This window comes from Rana temporaria, chromosome 12, assembly GCF_905171775.1.
Source record: "Rana temporaria chromosome 12, aRanTem1.1, whole genome shotgun sequence".
In the NCBI taxonomy this organism is placed as follows: domain Eukaryota; kingdom Metazoa; phylum Chordata; class Amphibia; order Anura; family Ranidae; genus Rana; species Rana temporaria.
This window is the reverse complement of record NC_053500.1, coordinates 14,603,807-14,625,097: the sequence shown is the minus strand read 5'-3', so window position 1 is coordinate 14,625,097 and position 21,291 is coordinate 14,603,807. Positions and strand designations below refer to the sequence as shown.

At 46.4% G+C, this 21,291-nt stretch overlaps 1 protein-coding gene across 8 annotated transcripts in view; it reads right to left on the bottom strand.

Moving 5' to 3' along the window:
• Window positions 1-21,291, bottom strand: part of TPD52L2 (TPD52 like 2) — a 39,038-nt gene that overhangs the window by 10,163 nt on the left and 7,584 nt on the right. For 4 of the 8 annotated variants that reach the window (XM_040331257.1, XM_040331254.1, XM_040331256.1 and 1 more), the window contains exons 2-5: window positions 16,580-16,743; window positions 14,603-14,751; window positions 12,670-12,729; window positions 12,286-12,387 (exon numbers count right to left, since the gene is read on the bottom strand). In XM_040331257.1, coding sequence (XP_040187191.1) covers window positions 12,286-12,387; window positions 12,670-12,729; window positions 14,603-14,751; window positions 16,580-16,743 — 475 coding nt within the window. Of the gene's footprint in view, window positions 1-12,285; window positions 12,388-12,669; window positions 12,730-14,602; window positions 14,752-16,579; window positions 16,744-20,329; window positions 20,382-21,291 lie in introns of those variants that run through there. The other 4 variants (XM_040331255.1, XM_040331258.1, XM_040331259.1 and 1 more) reach the window with 4 other exon arrangements.

The window sequence follows — 21,291 nt, the reverse complement described above, 5'->3', positions numbered from 1 at the left end:
TCAAACAGAATAGAATTCAGAGAGGAGACAGAGAAAAACTAATCAAAGCGATCTCTAGCTGACCCAATAAGCTTTGTCGCACCTGAAAATAATAAAACCCCAGAATAGATCTCTTCTTAGATGATGCAATATACCCCATGACGGAGCCTGTCTGAGAATGAGCAGCTGCTAGAGCTACAGCGTGCATACCGAGTGTTCTAATAGAGGCAGCTTCACACCTACTACACAGCTTCACCTCCCTCCAAATACCTTCCTCCACTTCCCTCTGCTGAGAACCTGAAAACCTGTCCTGTTTAAGATATGAGCAGCTCATATTGCAGCTTACACAGGGCTAGGACCTCTTCCAATGATGCTCATGGGAGTGAGTCATGTGATCCTCCATACCTAGAAGTACTGGGTATTTTTCCTCACTGCTTGTAGCTGACCAGAGTGAAGGTGGGGAGTGAAGGAAAGGTTGGTATGAGCTGCAAGGGACAGGGCTGTAATCAAAGCCTTTGCGTCCAAAAAAAAGGTCATCATTGTACACAAGGCGCTCTACACACATCCAAAAAAAAGGTCATCATTGTACACAAGGCGCTCTACACACGTCCAAAAAAAAAAAAAAAAAGGCCATCATTGTACACAAGGCGTTCTACACACGTCCAAAAAAAAAAAAGGTCATTGTACACAAGGCGTTCTACACACGTCCAAAAAAAAAAAAGGTCATTGTACACAAGGCGTTCTACACACGTCCAAAAAAAAAAAAGGTCATTGTACACAAGGCGTTCTACACACGTCCAAAAAAAAGGTCATCATTGTACACAAGGCGCTCTACACACGTCCAATGAAAGGTCATCATTGTACACAAGGTGCTCTACACACGTCCAAAAAAAAGGTCATCATTGTACACAAGGCGTTCTACACACGTCCAAAAAAAAAAGGTCATCATTGTACACAAGGCGTTCTACACACGTCCAAAAAAAAAAAAAGGTCATTGTACACAGGGCGCTCTACACACGTCCAAAAAAAGGTCATCATTGTACACAAGGCGTTCTACACATGTCCAAAGAAAGGTCATCATTGTACACAAGGCGTTCTACACACGTCCAAAAAAAAGGTCATCATTGTACACAAGGCGTTCTACACACGTCCAAAAAAAAGGTCATCATTGTACACAAAGCGTTCTACACACGTCCAAAAAAAAAGGTCATCATTGTACACAAGGCGCTCTACACACGTCCAAAAAAAAGCTCATTATTGTACACAAGGCGCTCTACACACGTCCAAAAAAAAAGGTCATCATTGTACACAAGGCGCTCTACACACGTCCAATGAAAGGTCATCATTGTACACAAGGCGTTCTACACACGTCCAAAAAAAAAAGGTCATCATTGTACACAAGGCGTTCTACACACGTCCAAAAAAAAAAAAAGGTCATTGTACACAAGGCGTTCTACACACGTCCAAAGAAAGGTCATCATTGTACACAAGGCGTTCTACACATGTCCAAAGAAAGGTCATCATTGTACACAAGGCGCTCTACACACGTCCAAAAAAAAGCTCATTATTGTACACAAGGCGCTCTACACACGTCCAAAAGAAAGGTCATCATTCTACACAAGGCGTTCTACACACGTCCAAAAAAAAAAAAAAAGGTCATTGTACACAAGGCGCTCTACACACGTCCAAAAAAAAAGCTCATTATTGTACACAAAGCGTTCTACACACGTCCAAAAAAAGGGTCATCATTGTACACAAGGCGTTCTACACACGTCCAAAGAAAGGTCATCATTGTACACAAGGCGCTCTACACACGTCCAAAAAAAAAAAAAAAAGGTCATTGTACACAAGGCGCTCTACACACGTCCAAAAAAAAGGTCATCATTGTACACAAAGCGTTCTACACACGTCCAAAAAAAGGGTCATCATTGTACACAAGGCGTTCTACACACGTCCAAAAAAAAGGTCATCATTGTACACAAGGCGTTCTACACACGTCCAAAAAAAAGGTCATCATTGTACACAAGGCGTTCTACACACGTCCAAAAGAAAGGCCATCATTGTACACAAGGCGTTCTACACACGTCCAAAAAAAAAGCTCATCATTGTACACAAGGCGTTCTACACACGTCCAAAAAAAGGGTCATCATTGTACACAAGGCGTTCTACACACGTCCAAAAAAAAGGTCATCATTGTACACAAGGCGTTCTACACACGTCCAAAAAAAAGGTCATCATTGTACACAAAGCGTTCTACACACGTCCAAAAGAAAGGTCATCATTGTACACAAGGCGCTCTACACACGTCCAAAAAAAAAAAAAAAAGGTCATTGTACACAAGGCGCTCTACACACGTCCAAAAAAAAGGTCATCATTGTACACAAGGCGTTCTACACACGTCCAAAAGAAAGGTCATCATTGTACACAAGGCGCTCTACACACGTCCAAAAAAAAAAAAAAAAAAAGGCCATCATTGTACACAAGGCGTTCTACACACGTCCAAAAAAAAAAAAAAAGGTCATTGTACACAAGGCGTTCTACACACGTCCAAAAAAAAGGTCATCATTGTACACAAGGCGTTCTACACACGTCCAAAAAAAAAAAAGGTCATCATTGTACACAGGGCGCTCTACACACGTCCAAAAAAAGGGTCATCATTGTACACAAGGCGTTCTACACACGTCCAAAAAAAAAAAGGTCATCATTGTACACAAGGCGTTCTACACACGTCCAAAAGAAAGGTCATCATTGTACACAAGGCGTTCTACACACGTCCAAAAAAAGGGTCATCATTGTACACAAGGCGTTCTACACACGTCCAAAAAAAAAAAAAAAGGTCATTGTACACAAGGCGTTCTACACACGTCCAAAAAAAAAAAAAGGTCATCATTGTACACAGGGCGCTCTACACACGTCCAAAAAAAGGGTCATCATTGTACACAAGGCGTTCTACACACGTCCAAAAAAAAAAAGGTCATCATTGTACACAAGGCGTTCTACACACGTCCAAAAGAAAGGTCATCATTGTACACAAGGCGTTCTACACACGTCCAAAAAAAAAAAGGTCATCATTGTACACAAGGCGTTCTACACACGTCCAAAAAAAAAGGTCATTGTACACAAGGCGCTCTACACACGTCCAAAAAAAGGTCATCATTGTACACAAGGCGTTCTACACACGTCCAAAGAAAGGTCATCATTGTACACAATGCGTGTGTAGAACGTCCAAAGAAAGGTCATCATTGTACACAATGCGTGTGTAGAACGTCCAGTCCTTCTCCCATAACTTTGGAATGCTTTGTACCAGAAATATAAATTAAGTGTCATTTTTAACAGGAAAAATTACAGAATAAAATGCACACTTTTTATATGAAGTAATTATTAAAGCGGAACTACAGTCATTTTCTCATCCTTCCATCTATTAAATCTTCTGCCCTTGTTGTTGTTTTAACTTTGGATAGTAAAACATTTTTTTTCTGCCTGTACCTTATACAGCCCACTCCCTGTTTTTGGTCTGGTCATTAGCCTAGGCCAGGGGCCGGCAACCTCGGTACTCCAGCTGTGGTTAAACTACAAATCTCATCATGCCTCTGCCTCTAGGAGTCATGCCTGTGATTGTCAGGGTCTTGCAATGTCTCTGTTTCAAAAGAGCTGAAGGGCCGATGTGGCCTACCCCTGGCCTAGGCTTATGACGACATGCAAAGCTCTCCCTCTCGTGCAAGTTTGCCAGGAAGGGAAGGGGGGGGATGATTTACAAGAGGGCCAATGAGAGCTGGAGGCATGGCTCTGTGGGTCTGTGTAAATCCAGGAAGTGAACAGGAAGCAGCTTCAGCTGCCCACAGTTAAAATGGATGCAGCCAGACTCAGTGGAGGGAGATTTCTGCAGTATATTTGGCAAGTACAGAATCACAGTATATACTGTATAAAATAATATGCAAAGTGGGTGGAGGGAAGCTTCAGAATGGCAGAGCTTGTTTTTATTACAAAGGATGTGAGAAGACTGCAGTTCCTCTTTAAGTAAATAAGTTCATTTATTTTATTTTTCAAATAAAATAAAAAGTGTTTTGTTGAGTATGATGTTTAATTGTCTAAAGATTTAGAAAAAAATAAAAAAATTGTTGTAAGAAAATATTCATGAAAAGAAAGTCTTGGTTGTATATAATCAATATATTTATTATGTTATCTTCCGTAATGACAAAATTAAAGCTGAATTAACAGATCCATATCAGAAATGTAAAAAATTGCTGCGCTCCATAAAGGGGTGAAAAGGTGCGAGAGGCGAGGTGGTTAAAAAGAGTACAGCTGCCCGCCCCCAAAGGGTAAAGGCCTATGGGAAATGTAGAACTTGTGTTTTCTCCATAGGATTAGTTATACATGTAAGCGCTCTGCCAGGTGTACATCATTACCCCCTGATCTGTTGTGTGCCCCCTCCCCATACTGTGTTCACCCAATGCCCGACAATTGTTTCAATACAGCCATCTGCCTTTGAACAACTGTAGAGAAGCGTACAGAGAAAAAGAAAGAAATGCGCTATAGAAAGGGAGAGAGAAGTTGTGGCATTTTCTCTTGTTGTATGATAGAAGTCATCCTCCGCTTCTGTTTATCGCTTGCGCTTCTTGTTATTCCCAGGCAGATGAACAGGAGTAAGCCTAGGAAGAATACCCAACTTACAGGAGGCTGGGCATGTAGAAGAGAAATCATCAGAGCTTTAAAGCCAAACTCCACACAACTTAAGAAACTACTCTTCTAGTGCCCCCTTTGCAAGGGGTAAGTGCTCATTTTTGCCCGGGGTACCAGGAAAAAGGACTTTTTAACTTACCTTAAAAGTGTTTAACCCCCCAATTTTTTTTTTACAGATCCTGGTCCCTTAAAAGCAGATTACACGGCATAATCTGCCCCCCACTAAACTGTAAAAAAAAAAAAAAACCTGAACCTTCCTGTATGCCCTCTCTGAGATGACCACGAAAATCAAGGCTGCTGCGCCCTGATCACAGTGGTCAAAATACGTCCCTGCATCATATGTAGCTGTCCCCTCTCTGCATCATATGTATCTGTCCCCTCTGCTCTCCTCTCCCCCTCCTGCCTGTCATCTTCCTCTCTGTGTCTGTCTCCGGCCTGGCCCTGCCCCTCGCCACTATGCTTGTAAAATAAAATCCTGGAATAGCACACTATTGCCTAGTTTCCACTGAACGGAACGGGTCGGTACAGTTAGAATGGACCAGTCTATTCTTGTGAGCGTTTCCACTGCAAGTCGGACCGGCAGGGGCCATTCAGGGTTTAGAAAAAATGCCTAGGGTGTCCACCAATCAGTGGAATGTATTGTAGCTCCGCCCTAACCGAACCGTTCCATTGTCTATGGCCCCACATCTGAAGCAGGACCCAGAATGGTCTGGTACGGTTCGGTTTTATGGCACACTTTCATAATGGAAACACACAAAATAGCGTACCGTACCGCTCCGCTCAGTGGAAACGATCCGCTCAGTGGAAACGAGGCATATGTCATTCGTTTTGAAAAACGAGTGTTCTAAATACGTGACTCGTGGCCGCTTTACAGCTCCGATACATGGCTACTGTGGAAGAGACAAGCAGCCACGTGATCTCTTCAGCTGATGTCAGAGGGAGATCCTCCCGTAGAAGCAATCCATCGGCGCTGTAAAGCGGCCCTGAGCGATGTGACCGGCCTGAAGACGGGGGGTGGGGGGGGGTTTTTGGACTTGTTGGGAGGAAAATTTGGGGGTGGGAGGGGTGGAGGAGAGTATTTGTGCTAGAGAATGGGGGATTATGTGCAAGGATGGGGGATTGAGGGTGGGGAATTTGTGCTGGGAAGAGGGATTTGGAGTGGGGTAAGAGGGGGATTTGTGCTAGGAATGGGGGGGGGGGGGGGGCGAAATAATGCTGGGAGCATATGTGGAACATGAGGATTTAAGCGAAGGATGCAGATTAGCGCTTGATTACACCTTTTATGGGGGGGGGGGGGCACAATTTGCCATGTTCGCCCTGGGCTCTAGATGACCATGTCCCAACACTGCCAACAATCAAATTATCGGAAGATTGCTCCAAAAGCTGGATTTTTCATCCGATCGTCTCATCGTGTGTACTAGACATAAGGCTAGGTTCACATCCATGTGAATGATTCTCACTGTGGGTCCGCACCAGTTCCGGCAGCCCCGACCACCCGCACAGAAAATCGCATTGACTGCCATTAAGCCTCCAAATACGGCAAATTTTTTGGATGGGATTTTTTTGGACACCAAACACCCCAACAAAGGAATAACATTAATACATGAATATATTGATTTAACCCCCCCCCCCCCCCTTATTCCTTCGTTGGGGTTTGGATGCCCAGCAAAATCCCATACTACTGGTGTCATACTATGTGGTGCCACGTGTTCTAAGTTTGCATGCACTTTGGTAAACTAAGCCATGAATCCTAATCACGCACACTGGAAATCGCAGCCGCATTGGGAACCGGCCTGCAAGGTTCCCACGAGGGCCGCAGTGCCTAAAATGCTGCAGGGATGTTTCAGGAGACCGATTGGGCAGCCAAGTCTGTGCAAAAAACGTGGCTCGCTGAGCCCCATATGTGTGAACCTAGCGTTACAAAGCAGTATTGCATCATAAGGACGCCAAAGTCGTTCCCACAACCTGGAATGTCGCAGAGAGGTGGCAGCTGGGGGGGCAAAAAGTCCTTTTTACTGGTACCCTAGACAAAAAAAAAAAATGGAGCATTTAACCCTTGCAGTTAGGGAAGCTTTTTTTTTTTAGCACCTCAGAGTTCAGCTTTAACTTAACCCCACGTCCTGAGCAGTGAAGGAACACAGTCTATCAGCTCTAAGAGAGCCTGTCTAAGAAAAGTGGATAGTTATCACAGGGCCACACAGGATCTCTTACCCTCCAAAAACCTCCAGGGGCATAATAGCTGCCCGGACCATTGTGTGGCTGTTTAGAGTGTTAGTGATGGAAGAGATGAATGGTTAGATACATAAAAAAAAATAAACACAACATTAGGTGCAGAGATTTAGAAGCATTTTTACCCCAAGGCCCCTTTCACATGAACGTTCCGTCTGTCCGTTTATCATCAGTCAGTTTCCGGATGGGGAAATGCACAGCAATGCAAGTCTATGGGCTCAGGAATGGAAACAGATGCACATCCTTTTACACCCGTTTCCATTCAGTTCTGTTTTTTAGGAACTAGGTTTGTTTTTTTCAGGGGCGACCCGCCAGGCGACTCAGCCGCCTGACAAGTCGCGGTCCACTCTGTTCAATAGAACCGCTCTAATAGGAGCGACTCAAGTCGCTCACACTTAGAAAAAGGTTCTTGTACGACTTTGAGGGCGACTTGCATGGACTTCAATACAAAAGTCATTTTGCAAGTCGCCTCTGAAGTCGTCTTGAGATCGCCTTGCCAAGTCCCCAAAGTCATGCCGAGGGGCAATTATTATTTTTTGGTTGAACTGGATGGACTTGTCTCTTTTTTTAGCCTAAGAGCCGGTTCACACAGGGGGTGTGAACTGGCTCTTAGGCTGAAAAAAAGACACAAGTCCATCCAGTTCAACCAAAAAATAATAAATTATAATAAATATTATTATTAATAATAATAAAAAAAAAATGTAATTATATTATTTATCCAAAAAAAAAAAGGAAAACACCACACATGGGGGTCCTCTAAAAAGTCCTACCAGGCCCTTAGGGTCCAGTATAACATTTAAGAGGGGCCCTACATCAAAGAGAAAAAATTAGTTAGTGGGGTCCATACCAGGCCACATGCCCTCAACAAAGCCCCTTGCCCCCATGTTGATGAGAACAAGGCCTCCTCCTCACAACCGGAAATCCCCGGCTGACAGCAGTGATGGGCCATACCCGATTGGAAACTGGTGTTCTGACAAAATGTCAAACCGGGCAGAATATTGAACCACGTAACTTCCTGTGACGTGAAATCAGCTGTTGCAGAAAAATCACACGTGCTGCGCATGTGCACCGCTTCACCTGCGCATGCACACTGCGCCATCTGTGCATGTACGACGTCGGGACACTGCATGTCAAATTCGTCGACCAACTTGCTACACCCCACACTCGGCTGTACTGAGCCTGCAATCAGAAGGCAGCAGCGGACATCTTGTTACACCCACCCAAGTCTTGCATTACACCCTTATGTTTAGCACTAAACTGAGCTTATATAGCGTATTTTCAAAACCGTCGCACTCTTTTCATGTTGTTCTGTCAGATTAGCAAACCTGCTGCTTTTAAAATTCAACATCAAAACATTTGTCGCAGACTTCCAAATACAGTACCGCATTTACCGGCGTATAAGATGACCCCCTAATTTTCCAGGAAAAATGTTGGTTTTGGGATATACTCGCCGTATAAGACTACCCCTTCCTACTAGTCTTTCTGGAAGCTGAGGGGTAGCCAGAACAACCGCTGACAGAAACAGGTTTTTTTCAAATCTCACTGTGCCATTACATTACATGCCCCACTGTGCCTGAACTTGACCCCCACTAGTGCCATCACTCACGTTTTGTGGATTTGACTTCCAGGCCGTGACAGTCTCCGTCTGCTGCGAGCGTCAGTGATTTGAAAGCCACGCCTTCTCCTCAGACTGTCCTGTGTTAGGCGGAACACAAATTTTCCCAGCAGCGCCTCTGTTCTGTGTTCCGCCTATCACAGACGTCTTCTCATCTCGTCCGGAGGATAAAAAGGCATCTGTGATAGGAGGAACACAGAACAGAGGCGCTGCTGGGAAGATTTGTGTTCCGCCCATCACTGGACACTCTGAGGAGAAGGCGCGGCTTTTAAATCATGGACGCTCACAGCAGACGGAGACTGTCACCGGCGTATAAGACGACCCCCGACTTTGGATGCATTTTTTTGCATCCAAAAAGTCGTCTTATACGCCGGAAAATACGGTATTTCACTATATAAGTGGAGTTTACTGTCAAAAATAAGTGTGGAAGGCAAGACTTGGGTGGGTGTAAAAATATGTCCGCTGCCGCCTTCTGACTGCAGGCTCAGTATGGCCGAGTGAAAGGTGTAGCAAGATGGTCGACTAATTTGACATTCAGTACCCCGACGTCAGCGATGACACGCGCAAATGACACGGCGCACATGCGCAGAGCGTGTGGTTTTCTGCAACAGCCGATTCCATGTCACAGGAAGTGACGAGGCTCATTATTCTGACGGGTTGGACATTTTGTCAGAATACCGTCAGGAGGATGTAAAAACAGATGGATCAAATTGCATACAAAATGTAAAAACCGATAAAAAAATAAATAAATAAAATAAACAGGACTCAACGGATGGTGTACATGTGAAACGAGCCTTACAGAGTTTTTTTCTCAACGCTTTCCTCAACAACTCGGTCTGCCTTTGGTTTAAACCAGATTTTTTTTTTTTACAAAAATCAGGCAGATGTGTGTAAAGCTGAACACCAGGCAACCAGCAAAATGCACAGATGAAATACATAGGAGTCTATTCATAAAAAAGTTTTCATACAAGATGTTACAAAAAATAAAACCTTTCTGCACTATTTTTGTTGTGGATGCGATTTAAACTTAAAATAAAAGTGTATGGCTCAAATCGCACCGCACAGACATCGCATGTGATGTGCACAAGACATGTGGTGTCCAGCAAAGCGCAAGTGTAAAACCAGGCAGTAGACTGATACACTCAACACTCATCTCTCTGCTCTCTCCTCCTATCAGCAGGTCATACAAGCTATGCAGCACTACCAACTGACTGAAGGAAAATACCTGTGAAACGATCCTCCGATAGAGGCTACCCTGCCTTGAGAACTGCATATTACTGAATAATGTCACCATCGCTCACAGAGAATGGCGGCTTCCTTCCATCCCAGGCCTTTGCATTGGTATAATGCCCCTCGACAGACACCCAATGTTGGTGGTAAAAGAAATGTAACACAAGCAATTCAGAGTATCAAACCCAAAGTTTTGGACAAAGCGTGGGGGTTATATGTGTGCTGTTGACATTGTTGTATTAAAATATAAAACAATGCAAAGTCATGGTTAATGTTCATATTATTGTTAATTGAGGATTTATATACAGTAATACCTTGGATTGCGAGCATAATCCGTCCCCGAGGAATGCTTGTAATCCAAAGCACTTGTATATCAAAGCGAGTTTCCCCATAGGAATCAATGGAAACTCAGATAATTTGTTCCAGTGTCACTGCTGGTGTATGCAGTACCGCATGTGTCCAGAAGGTGGGGGGGCGCTGGAGGTTCTCGGAGACCACGTGGAAACTAAGGATGAGCTCAGGCGTGTTCACAAAGTCCACGGGCAGAGCCCGCCAGGAAGTCGGCACTGTGCTGCGCTAATCACAGGCAGCAAGACATTTCCTGATCTCTGCAGCCGCGCATTGGGACGTCTCACTGCCTGTGATTAGCGCAGCGTAGTGTCGACTTCCTGGACTGTGCGAAAACGCCGGAGCTCATCCTTAGCAGAGACGCTCGGGAACGGAATGTCTCCGAGCGTCACCGCCACCTCTGGCCAAATGCAGAACTGCACACCCCAGAGGCTTCAATCCTACTCGTCTTACAAGACAACGCTCGCAAACCGAGTCAAACTTAAAAAAAAAAAAAAAAAAACAGCTCGTATTGTGAAACGCTTGTAAACTGCGTTACTCGCAATCCAAGGTTTTACTGTAATTCATTTCCTTACAGGGGTTGCAAAGGTTTGTTTTTTGTTTTCTAAATAGGTTCCTTTAAGCGAGTGCATTGTGGGTTCACTTACCTTTTCCTTCAATTTCCTCCTTTTTTTTTTTTTTTCTTTGTCTGAATTTCTCACTTCCTGTTCCTCTTCAGTAAGCTTGCCCCCATCATCCGAGCCGTTCTGCCTGGGGGTTAGTCAGGGTGCTCGCCCCCTCCCTTGGGACTACATCCCTGCGGGGAGATGCCGTGTTCAGAACGGCTCGGATAATGGGGGAAAGCTTACTGAGGAGGAACAGGAAGTGAGAAATTCAGAAAAAAAAAACATTTAGAAGGGAAATGGAAGGAAAGGGTAAGTGAACCGACAATGCACTAGCTTAAAGCGGAGGTTCACTCAAAAAACAAGTATATAACATTACATTCTGTATACCTCAAACATGTACAATATGCTGCTTTTTATTTTGGGGGGGTGTACATACGGTATTATCGGTATTTTCCTCCCGGCTTCCGGGTACTTGCTCCAGCGGGAGTTCCTGTGCAGTGCCGCAATGTCATCTGTGACTTCGCCCATATGATTGACGTGCCTGAGAAAAACTCCCCCCCGGCGGATAAGGCACATCACGACTTTCCAAAAGTAGCCAAACCGTGAGTCGGCTCTATACGGCGCCTGCGCAACTAGGAGCCGTGTAGAGCTGACTGCACAGGCGCCGTATAGAGCCGACTCGCAGTTCGGCTACTTTCGGAAAGGTGTGACACGCCTTATCCGCCGAGGGGAGTTTTTCTCAGGCACGTCTATCATGTGGGCGAAGTCCCAGATGACATTGCGGCACTGCACAGGAACGCCCACTCCCGCGGGAGCGAGTACCCGGAAGCTGGGAGGAAAATACAGATAATACCGTATGTACACCCCCCCAAAAAAAAAAAAAAAAAAAACGGCATACTGTACATGTTTGAGGTATACTGAATGTAATGTTATATACTTGTTTTTTGGGTGAACCTCCGCTTTAAAGGAACCCATTAAGAAAAAAACAAACCTTTACAACCCCTATAAGCGGTTTATTGTTCTCAGTATAGTTGATTATTATACTGCCACCTTGTGGTCATTTTTTCTCCCCTCCCATTTTATGATGTATTTCCCCTTCCTTCTCACATTGTCTTTATGGGATAAATAATGGCCGCTTGTCTCTGCGCACATGGGGGGGAACGCATGACCATGTTTTGACCTGAAAATACCATCTTTTCATTCATCTGCTGTAACCTGTTACATTCTATAATGGATAAGAAAAGGTATTTGGTTCAGCCATCGGATAAAGACTGTCTGCGGTGACTGTATCTACTTATACAGGCCGGGTATAGGAGTCTCAGCGAGGGATGAGTCGCCAATACAACAGCTGAAGCCAGACTAAGCCCCCAGGAACTTTTTTTTACCCCCCCCCCCCCCCCATTTACAACGGTGTCCCCCTGAGGCATGTCTCAGATAGGGAGGGGAATGTTCCTAACCAGGAGCCCTTCATAGCTCTTCACCTTCCACCCCTCAGTTTTAGCCGAGGTCCGGAAAGTGAAAACTCATTTCTGATTGGCTGCAGGGGCTGAGCTAAACATGCAAAGTTCTCCATTACAGCTACAAGACTCAATGCCTCACCTCATATCCCCCAGCTTCCGGGAAATGACGGAGCCAACATTAGAAAGCGCTGCGGTAGTTTTCTGTCCGGCGGTTGACAAGGTTTCTTGAGTCTTCTTGTATCTGCATCAGACAAAGAGAGAGCGTGTTACATAAACAGACCAGCATGGGACGCACCCAGAGCCCAGGGAAGCGGAAACACCAGACCCGTTAGGCTAAGCAGAATGTTAGAATAAAACCATAAGAGCTGGAAAAACCACCAACCGTCACCTCCGTGCGCGCATGCGCACCACACACTCATATCGCAGGCACACAGACACTCGCTCATCAGCTCTACATCATTCATCAGCAAGGACAGTGCCCCCTGCAGAAAGCCAGGAGAAGTGCGGCTGCACAGAAACTCACACGTCAGACTGAGTCACTTTCTCGTTCCACTCTCCGAGTTTCTCTGAGGTTTTTACATAACTGGAACAAAATCGGAGATCAGATATTTTAAGAAGAGCACAGGAACAGGTTTAGTCACCAATGAACGAGATAAACCTTCATACAAAATGTAAGGGGGGGAGGGGGTGTTATGAGGCTTAAAATATAATTAAAAAAAAGGTAAAACTTTTTATTTTTTTAGTTTTGGATAGAGTGGAGAGGGGTTAGAACACTTGTCATTTTTAATTGCAATCTCTGTCCCTGTTAAGGAGAGTCACCCTTTCCTGTTCATTCCCCTTGTTGGGGGAGGCGGTACACTTTGGTGGGGGTGGGTCCGCCACCACTCTTGACCTCTGTAGACCCGCCTTCTGACCTTGGGGGGGGGAGGTCCCTATTCCAATTCCTGAGTCCTAGCCTTATTCTTCACGAGGAAACCCTAACTCTATTTGTCCCGTTTTCCAATATCACTTGTAGTCCGCCGATAATACAAACGGCGCATGCGCTGGGAAGAAACAAAACTCTGTGCCGTTTCTTTTCCCAGTGTGTGCCGTTACCGTGCGCATGCGCGGAGTGACGTCATTGGGCTCCGGCCAATTACAGCGCCGGGTCTGCGATACCCAGAAGTAACCTCCAGGAGAGATGTCTGCGGCTGGAGTGAGAGACGAGGACGGCTTCGATCTAAGGCAGGCATGTCCAAAGTGCGGCCCACAGGCCAATCGCGGCCCGGTTATCTAAACCAGCCATTTTCAACCAGTGTGCCGCGGGATCAGGGGAGAGAAGGGCTGTCAGATGAGCCCACCCCCCTGCCGAACTATACATGGCACTGCGAGAACCGTCAGCCTCAAAAGTAAACAGTGCAGGGGAATGTGCTGTGCTCTCTGCTTCCCCCTACAGTGCAGTACACGGCTGAACGAGGAAACAAGGTACTGTACTAATGTTTAAGTCGTTTTTTTAAATTTTCTAAATACCGTATATACTCGAGTATAAGCCGACCCGAATATAAGCCGAGGCACCTAATTTTACCACAAAAAAAAAAATTGGGAAAAACTTATTGACTCGAGTATAAGCCTAGGGTGTCCATCTGCATGCCTCACTGTGCCCATGCCTCACTGTGCCCATGCCTAGACTTACGTTCAACATGGGAGTATATAGAAGGGGTGCCCGGCTTTGAAAAATTGGTGCTCCCCAGCCATAGGTCCCCCAGACAGCAAACTTTGCACACATGTAGAAGAGAGGGGTCCAGGGGACCTATGGCCGGCACCAGGTCCCCAAAGTTACCGGAGAAATTACAGTTTAACATGGGAGTCTATGGAAGGGGTACCCGACTTTGAAAAATCGGTGCTCCCTGGCTCTAGGTCCCCTGGACAACAAACTTTACACACTTGTAGAGGAAGAGTGGGGCTACATGTGTGCCAAGTTTGGGGTCCAGGGGAGTTACGACCGGCCGGTACCGGGTCCCCCAAAATCTGGGAGATCAGGCGCAAAAAGGGTGACTTGAGTATAAGCCGAGGGGGGCATTTTCAGCACAAAAAAAAATAAATAAAATAAAAGTGCTGAAAAACTCGGCTTATACTCGAGTATATACAGTAGGTTCCTTTAAGCTAGTGCATTGTTGGTTCACTTACCTTCTCCTTCGATTTCCCTTCTAAATGTTTTTTTCTTTATCTGAATTTCTCACTTCCTGTTCCTCCTCAGTAAGCTGTTCTGGCTGACTAACCACCATAGATGATGGGGGGCATGTTTACTGAGGAGGAACAGGAAGTGAGAAATTCAGTCAAAGAAGGGAAATGGAAGGAAAAGGTAAGTGAACCAACAATGCACGAGCTTAAAAAGGAACCTATTTAGAAAATAAAAACAAACCTTTCTAACCCCTTTTAAGGCAAATTGTTGAAAATAAAAAGGAAGGGACACATACGCGTTGGACATTTGCACGTCATGCAGGCCCTTAGACAGGTTCGCCTTTAGCTGGTTGAGTGGGGTCTGCCCCAACTTTCGCTTGATCTCCGCTGAATAGCGCTCCTTGGCGGCCAGAACCTGACGCAGGGTTTGGATTTCCTCCTCTACCTACAGGGAAGAAAACGGAGGATATAAAGATCACATCCCATCTCTAATTATTATACATCTCTCCCCCAGAGTCCATAAACTGAAGATCATGTATGAGCCGACATATATGTACAGGAGCCAGTCGTTAACAGGATATTATCACCCCCCATAACAGGATATTATCACCCCCCCCCCCCCCATAACAGGATATTGCCACCTCCATGCTTCACTGTAGGAATGGTGGTATTTGGATGGATTTCCGCCAGACATATCTTTTAGTTTTTGAAACCAAATCATAAAATTTTAGTCTCATGTGACCAGAACACCTTTCTCCATGAGGCCTCAGAATCATTGTGTGTTTTGGCAAGGCTCGGTGGCAGCCTTTCTGGAGGGGTGGCTTTTTTCTTGCACCCCTCCCATGCAAGCTACATTTGTGGAACCACACTAGCCCAGGGCGGGTCCATCAAGGGGTAAGTCACCTCCCAGCACATGCCTTCTCAAGATACTGAAGAAAGGGACTGTGGAACCAAGGACTGGGCAGAAGTCCCACCATCAAGGTGGGTGAGGCAAAAGGGGGGGGGGGGGTGACTGCACATGAGAATCCCGAGTTGTGCCGTTTCTAGCTTGGGTCATGCCGTGACTGGCGGCACGTTACTCCGGCCAGTCACAGAGCCGGAGTTTGCGGCCCCGGAAGGAAGAGGGGGTGAAGAATGGTCGCTCGCTGCCAGCAAGGAAGACGGGGACATCGCAGGCTTCTCCTGCAGGTAAGTGTCACATCATTGTGTGTGTGTACATATGTGATGACTATAGAAGGAACAGATTATAAACTCCTCTGGGGCGGAGTAATCTGTAACTGCTTTCTGTAAATCGATGCGAACCTCTCCAGGTGCTCCCACAATCTTACATGCTAGTATGCTATGTTTTGCTAGTTCACAAACATGTGTGATGACTACACAGAGAACATTCAATTGAAAGGTCCTCTGGGGCGGAGTAATCTGTAAATCGATGCGAACCTCTCCAGGTGCTTCCACAATCTTACATGCTAGTATGCTATGTTTGCTAGTTCACAAGTATGTGTGATGACTACACAGAGAACATTCAATTATAAGCTCCTCTGGGGTGGAGTCAGATGCAAATGTTTTTTGTAAATTGATGTGGAACTTTCAGATGCTTCCACAATCTTACACGCTAGTATGCTATGTTTTCTAGCGTACGAACATGTGCAATGTGCGACTACAGAAGGGACATTATGTTAGGAGCTCCTCTGGGGCGGAGTTCGCTGCAAATGCTTTCTGTAAATCGATGCGGACCTCTCAGGTGCTTCCACAATCTTGTATGCCATGTTTGCTAGTATGAGAACATGTGAGGACTAAATAGGAAACATTGAATTATAAGCTCTCCTCTGGGGCGGAGTCAGCTTCAAATGTTTTCTGTAAATTGATGCCGATGTTAAAGCGGGGGTTCACCCAAAAATACATTTTTAACATTACATTCAGCCGAGTTGTCTCAATGACAAATCGGCTGTTTTTTTTCCGTACATACCGTATTTCACTGCCGCTTTCGGGTATGTCTTCTGCGGGACTGGGCGTTCCTATCTGACGTTCGGCTTCTTTCGGTGACGCGTAGTATGCGACGGTCGGAAGCCTGTCAATCAGATAGGAACGCCTGGTCCCGCAAAAGACATACCTGGAAGTGGCGGTGAAAATACGGTATGTACGAGGAAAAAAAAAAAAAACAGCCGATTGTCATTAGGACAACTCGGCTGAATGTAATGTTAAAAATTTATTTTTTGGGTGAACCCCCACTTTAAAGGAAATCAATAAGCAACAGGTCTCAGTTTTGGACGCACCTTGGCTAGATCGGCTTGCAGCTCCTCGACTTCAGCTTCTGTCAGGCCCTCGGGTAGCCCTGCCCCTGCGGCGTCTGCTGGCACTCGACATCCTGTCTGATCCACTGGAACGTCGGTCATGGTGTCTGACAGTAAACCTTTGTTAGGAGAGTTAAGGTTGATATCTGTCAGAAATTAAAAGGATGGTCAGAGGGGAGGGGGGCAAGCAAGCCAAGCATGGGTTGGCCTAATGCCAAAATGTCAGCGGCATTTAAAGTTGGCAGTTGAGATGGGCACAAAAGGCAAGCAATGACTAGGACAATGACTAGGACAAAGCAGCAGGGTAGCAACAACACCCATTCAGGAATACACAGACAAATGAGACAGTATGGGGGTACCTGGTCACCTTGCATGTACAATATAATAGCAAACCCCCAAAATACCCCCCCCCCTAAAACTTACATGAAATTAGGCCTGACTGCCCCGCTATTCCATTTGGCAAGGTGTTGAGTTTCCCTTACCTGGTGAAGACAGTTATATTCCCCCACCACCCAGGACCCATGATGACACTGTTACAACATGTGGGGACCGCTAGTCCATAATACCCCATAATAACGTGCGCCAGCTGTTCCCCTTCACGTCCCTCATCACTAGTCTACTGAGCCCTTCCGCTGGACAGCCAATGGGAATTGTCCACATCATGCTGGCACTGACATGGACAGCTGGAAGAAGGACCCCTCTAAGAAGTACACAGAGAGGAGAAGGACCTGGTGATGGACGATCACATGACCACCCGGTGACGGACGATCACATGACCACCCGGTGACGGACGATCACATGACCACCTGGTGACGGACGATCACATGACCACCTGGTGACGGACGATCACATGACCACCTGGTGACGGACGATCACATGACCACCTGGTGACGGACGATCACATGACCACCTGGTGACGGACGATCACATGACCACCTGGTGACGGACGATCACATGACCACCTGGTCCCCCACAGAACAGTAAATAGCAGTCTTGTGACTTCTATCAGTACCTGGTTAAAGCTTGTAGGACAGGAGTAGGCAACCTGGGGCAATCCAGCTGTTGTGGAACTACATTTCCCATGAGGCATTGCAAGGCTGGCAGTTACAATTACTCCCAGGCATGATAGGACTTGTAGTTCTACAACAGCTGGCAGGCCCCAGGTTGCCTACCCCTGTTGTAGGAGGAGCTTTCCTACCGCACTGAGCTTTCCTAGGAGGATTCAGGACCCCCGACCCTCTGTCCAGACAATGCTGATTGCATGTGATCAGCACAGGGCCAGTCGCCCAACGAAAAAAAAAAAAAACTCTCACACCAAACTGAGCATGTGCAGCCTGACTCCAGTAACTCTTTTACGCAACTGTTTTGGAGTCAGTGGAAGTGAAGAAGGAGGACTGCACTAAGGTAAAGGAAGCTATTTAGGGGGAAAAAAATTGTACCTTTACAACCCCTTTAAATTCGATGGCCGCATGAAAAATCGGGTGTTACTGCAGCTCACTAATGGTGCGAAATACAAATGAAAATTCTTAGACAAGCCAGGACAGGAGGTCGTCTTATAAAAAAGGAAAAGTGCAAGGACAGCATTGAGGAAACAGGCAATGTGAAAAAACAGGAAGCGGCCCTTTTCCCGGCACAAGCCGGACACATCCTGTCTCACCATAAAACCTGATTTCATTACAATGATATAATCTGCAGAGCACCAGATGCAGTTTGCAGATCAGGGCAGGGATAAGCGACACATACGAAAGCCAACAAGCCATGCTCTACAACAGGGATATTCAAATAGCGGACCTCCAGCTGTTGCAGAACTACAAGTCCCATTAGGCATAGCAAGACTCTGACAGCCACAAGCATGACACCCAGGGACAGAGGCATGATGGGACTTGTAGTTTTGCAACAGCTGGAGGTCCGCTAATTGCATATCCCTGCTCTACAATGACAAGATCTGCCTTGGCTATTTCTATACACAAACACTGAGCCCGCTTCCAAAATGCCAATCGCTGTTACAGCAAGTTTCATTCAAATATATGAGCCACAAAGGACATAAATCCACTCAGTCTACACCAAATTACTTTGCAAATTCAGATGTTACTTTGTAAATATAGCAGCGACATCACCACTGTGCTGTACATAGCCTGTACTAGGAGCAGAGCTGTGGGAGGGGCCTATAAGCTCCACCCCCTACAGGCTGCCTGCAGAAAATCACAGGAAGGGGCGGAGACAAGACCAGTCACCCTGCACAAGGAGAGAGCAGAGCTGTGGTAGCGACCTATAAGCCCCACTCCCTACAGGCTGCCTGCAGAAAATCACAGGAGGGGGCGGAGACAAGACCAGTCACCCTGTACAAGGAGAGCGCAGAGCTGTGGTAGCGACCTATAAGCTCCACCCCCTACAGGCTGCCTGCAGGAAACCACAGGAGGGGCGGAGACCAGACCAGTCACCCTGCACAAGGAGAGAGCAGAGCTGTGGGAGCAACCTAAAAGCTCCACCCTACAGGCTACCTGCAGTAAAAACACAAAGGGGGCGGAGACAAGACCAGTCACCCTGCACAAGGAGAGAGAGCAGAGCTGTGGGAGCAACCTATAAGCTCCACCCCCTACAAGCTGCCTGCAGGAAACCACAGGAGGGGCGGAGACCAGACCAGTCACCCTGCACAAGGAGAGAGAGCAGAGCTGTGGTAGCGACCTATAAGCTCCACCCCCTACAGGCTGCCTGCAGAAAATCACAGGAGGGGGGGGGGGGGACCAGACCAGTCACCCTGCACAAGGAGAGAGAGGAGTGGGAGCAACCTATAAGCTCCACCCCCTACAGGAAACCACAGGAGGGGCGGAGACCAGACCAGTCACCCTGCACAAGGAGAGAGCAGAGCTGTGGGAGCAACCTATAAGCTCCACCCCCTACAGGCTACCTGCAGGAAACCACAGGAGGGGACGGAGACAAGACCAGTCACTCTGCACAAGGAGAGAGAGGAGCAGTGACCGTTTTTTTATCTGGGGTCCTGCAGCGCTCACATTCATGGCGGTCAGAAGCTGTACTTATCCGCACACGTAACTAGTATACTATATATTTGCTGGGTATAGAAGAAAGTGTTCCTCACAGGGGATTCCTTTTGAGACACTGGAATGTTTGACTGTCTTACCTGGGGTAAAAATATTGTGCCCGGAGATGGGCTTTAAAAAATAAAAAAAATGTCCTATACTATGTAAGGAGTTCACTCTCCAGAACATATTATTAGGTATGAACCAGGGAGAAGAAAAAAAAAAAAAAAAGAAGAAAAAAAAAAAAAAAACAACCAAACGAAAACACAGAACAAAAACAAAAAATAAAAAAAAAATAAAAACACAAAACAAAATAAAAACACAAAACAAAATAAAAACACAAAACAAAATAAAAACACAAAACAAAATAAAAACACTAAACAAAAACACTAAACAAAAACACTAAACAAAAACACTAAACAAAAACACTAAACAAAAACACTAAACAAAAACAATATTTTTTCCATCAACCATAGGCAGATCACCGGTTCACACTGGGGCGGCACGACTTTGGGGGTGACTCGGCAAGGCGTCCTGAAGACCACTTCAGAGGCGACTTGCAAAATGACTTCTGTATAACAGCAGGAATCAGCAGACTGCCTTAAAGGGGTTGTAATGGCAGAAGGTGGTTTTTTTTTATCTTAATGCATTCAGAAAAAAGACTTCTGTGCTCAGCAGCGGCCCCAACACTTACCTGAAGTCCCTCTCTGTCCAGCGACGTCCACAATCATCTGAGATTCTCCTTCCTGCTTGGCGGAGGCACATCAGCAGCACCAATGGCTCCCTCTGCTGTCCAAGTCAGCTAGCCAATCAGGGGAGAGAGGGGGCGGCGTCTGTTTTCATCCGATGGAAGATAGGGTCACCATTCGTCTGGATTTTGCGGAGAGGATCAGATAGCGGCCGATGTCAGCGGACACGTCACCGCTGACAGCCGCTGCTCCATAGGTTTGAATGGAAGGTCCACCCGAAAAACTGACAGGGGGAACATTGTAATGGCAGAAGGTGTTTTTATTGTAAATTGGTTGGAACGGTTAATGTTTTTTCACTTTAATGCATCCTATACATTAAAGTGAAAGAACATCTGACAGTTACGCCCCCCCGTTTTACTTACCTGAGCCCGTCCACCCCCGACATCCTCTAATCCGCTCAGTCTGGCCGTTGATTGGCTAGAGTGGATGGATTGATAGCAGCGCGAGCCAATGGCTGCGCTGCTGTCAATCACATCCAATGACGCGGCATGCCGCTGGGCCGAGTGATACAGTGAGCGGCTATAGCCGCCGGCTGAATCACGGGAGCACGCCCGCAAAAACCTCCATGGTAGAGAGCTCCCATGGAGGGGGTTAGTTCTTGCAGGGAGGAGCCGAGACAACTGCCGAGGGACCCCAGAAGACCAGGTTCGGGGCCACTCTGTGCAAAACGAGCTGCACAGTGGAGGTAAGTATAACACAGGGTTTGACAAATTTGCTTGGAATCTAGGAGCCAGAAAACGCACCCCGTCCCGACGAGCTTGCGCGCAGAAGCAAACACATACGTGAGCAGCGCCCGCATATGTAAACGGTGTTAAAACCACACGTGAGGTATCGCCCCGATTGGTAGAGCGAGAGCAATAATTCTAGCTCTAGACCTCCTCTGTAACTCAAAACATGCAACCTGTAG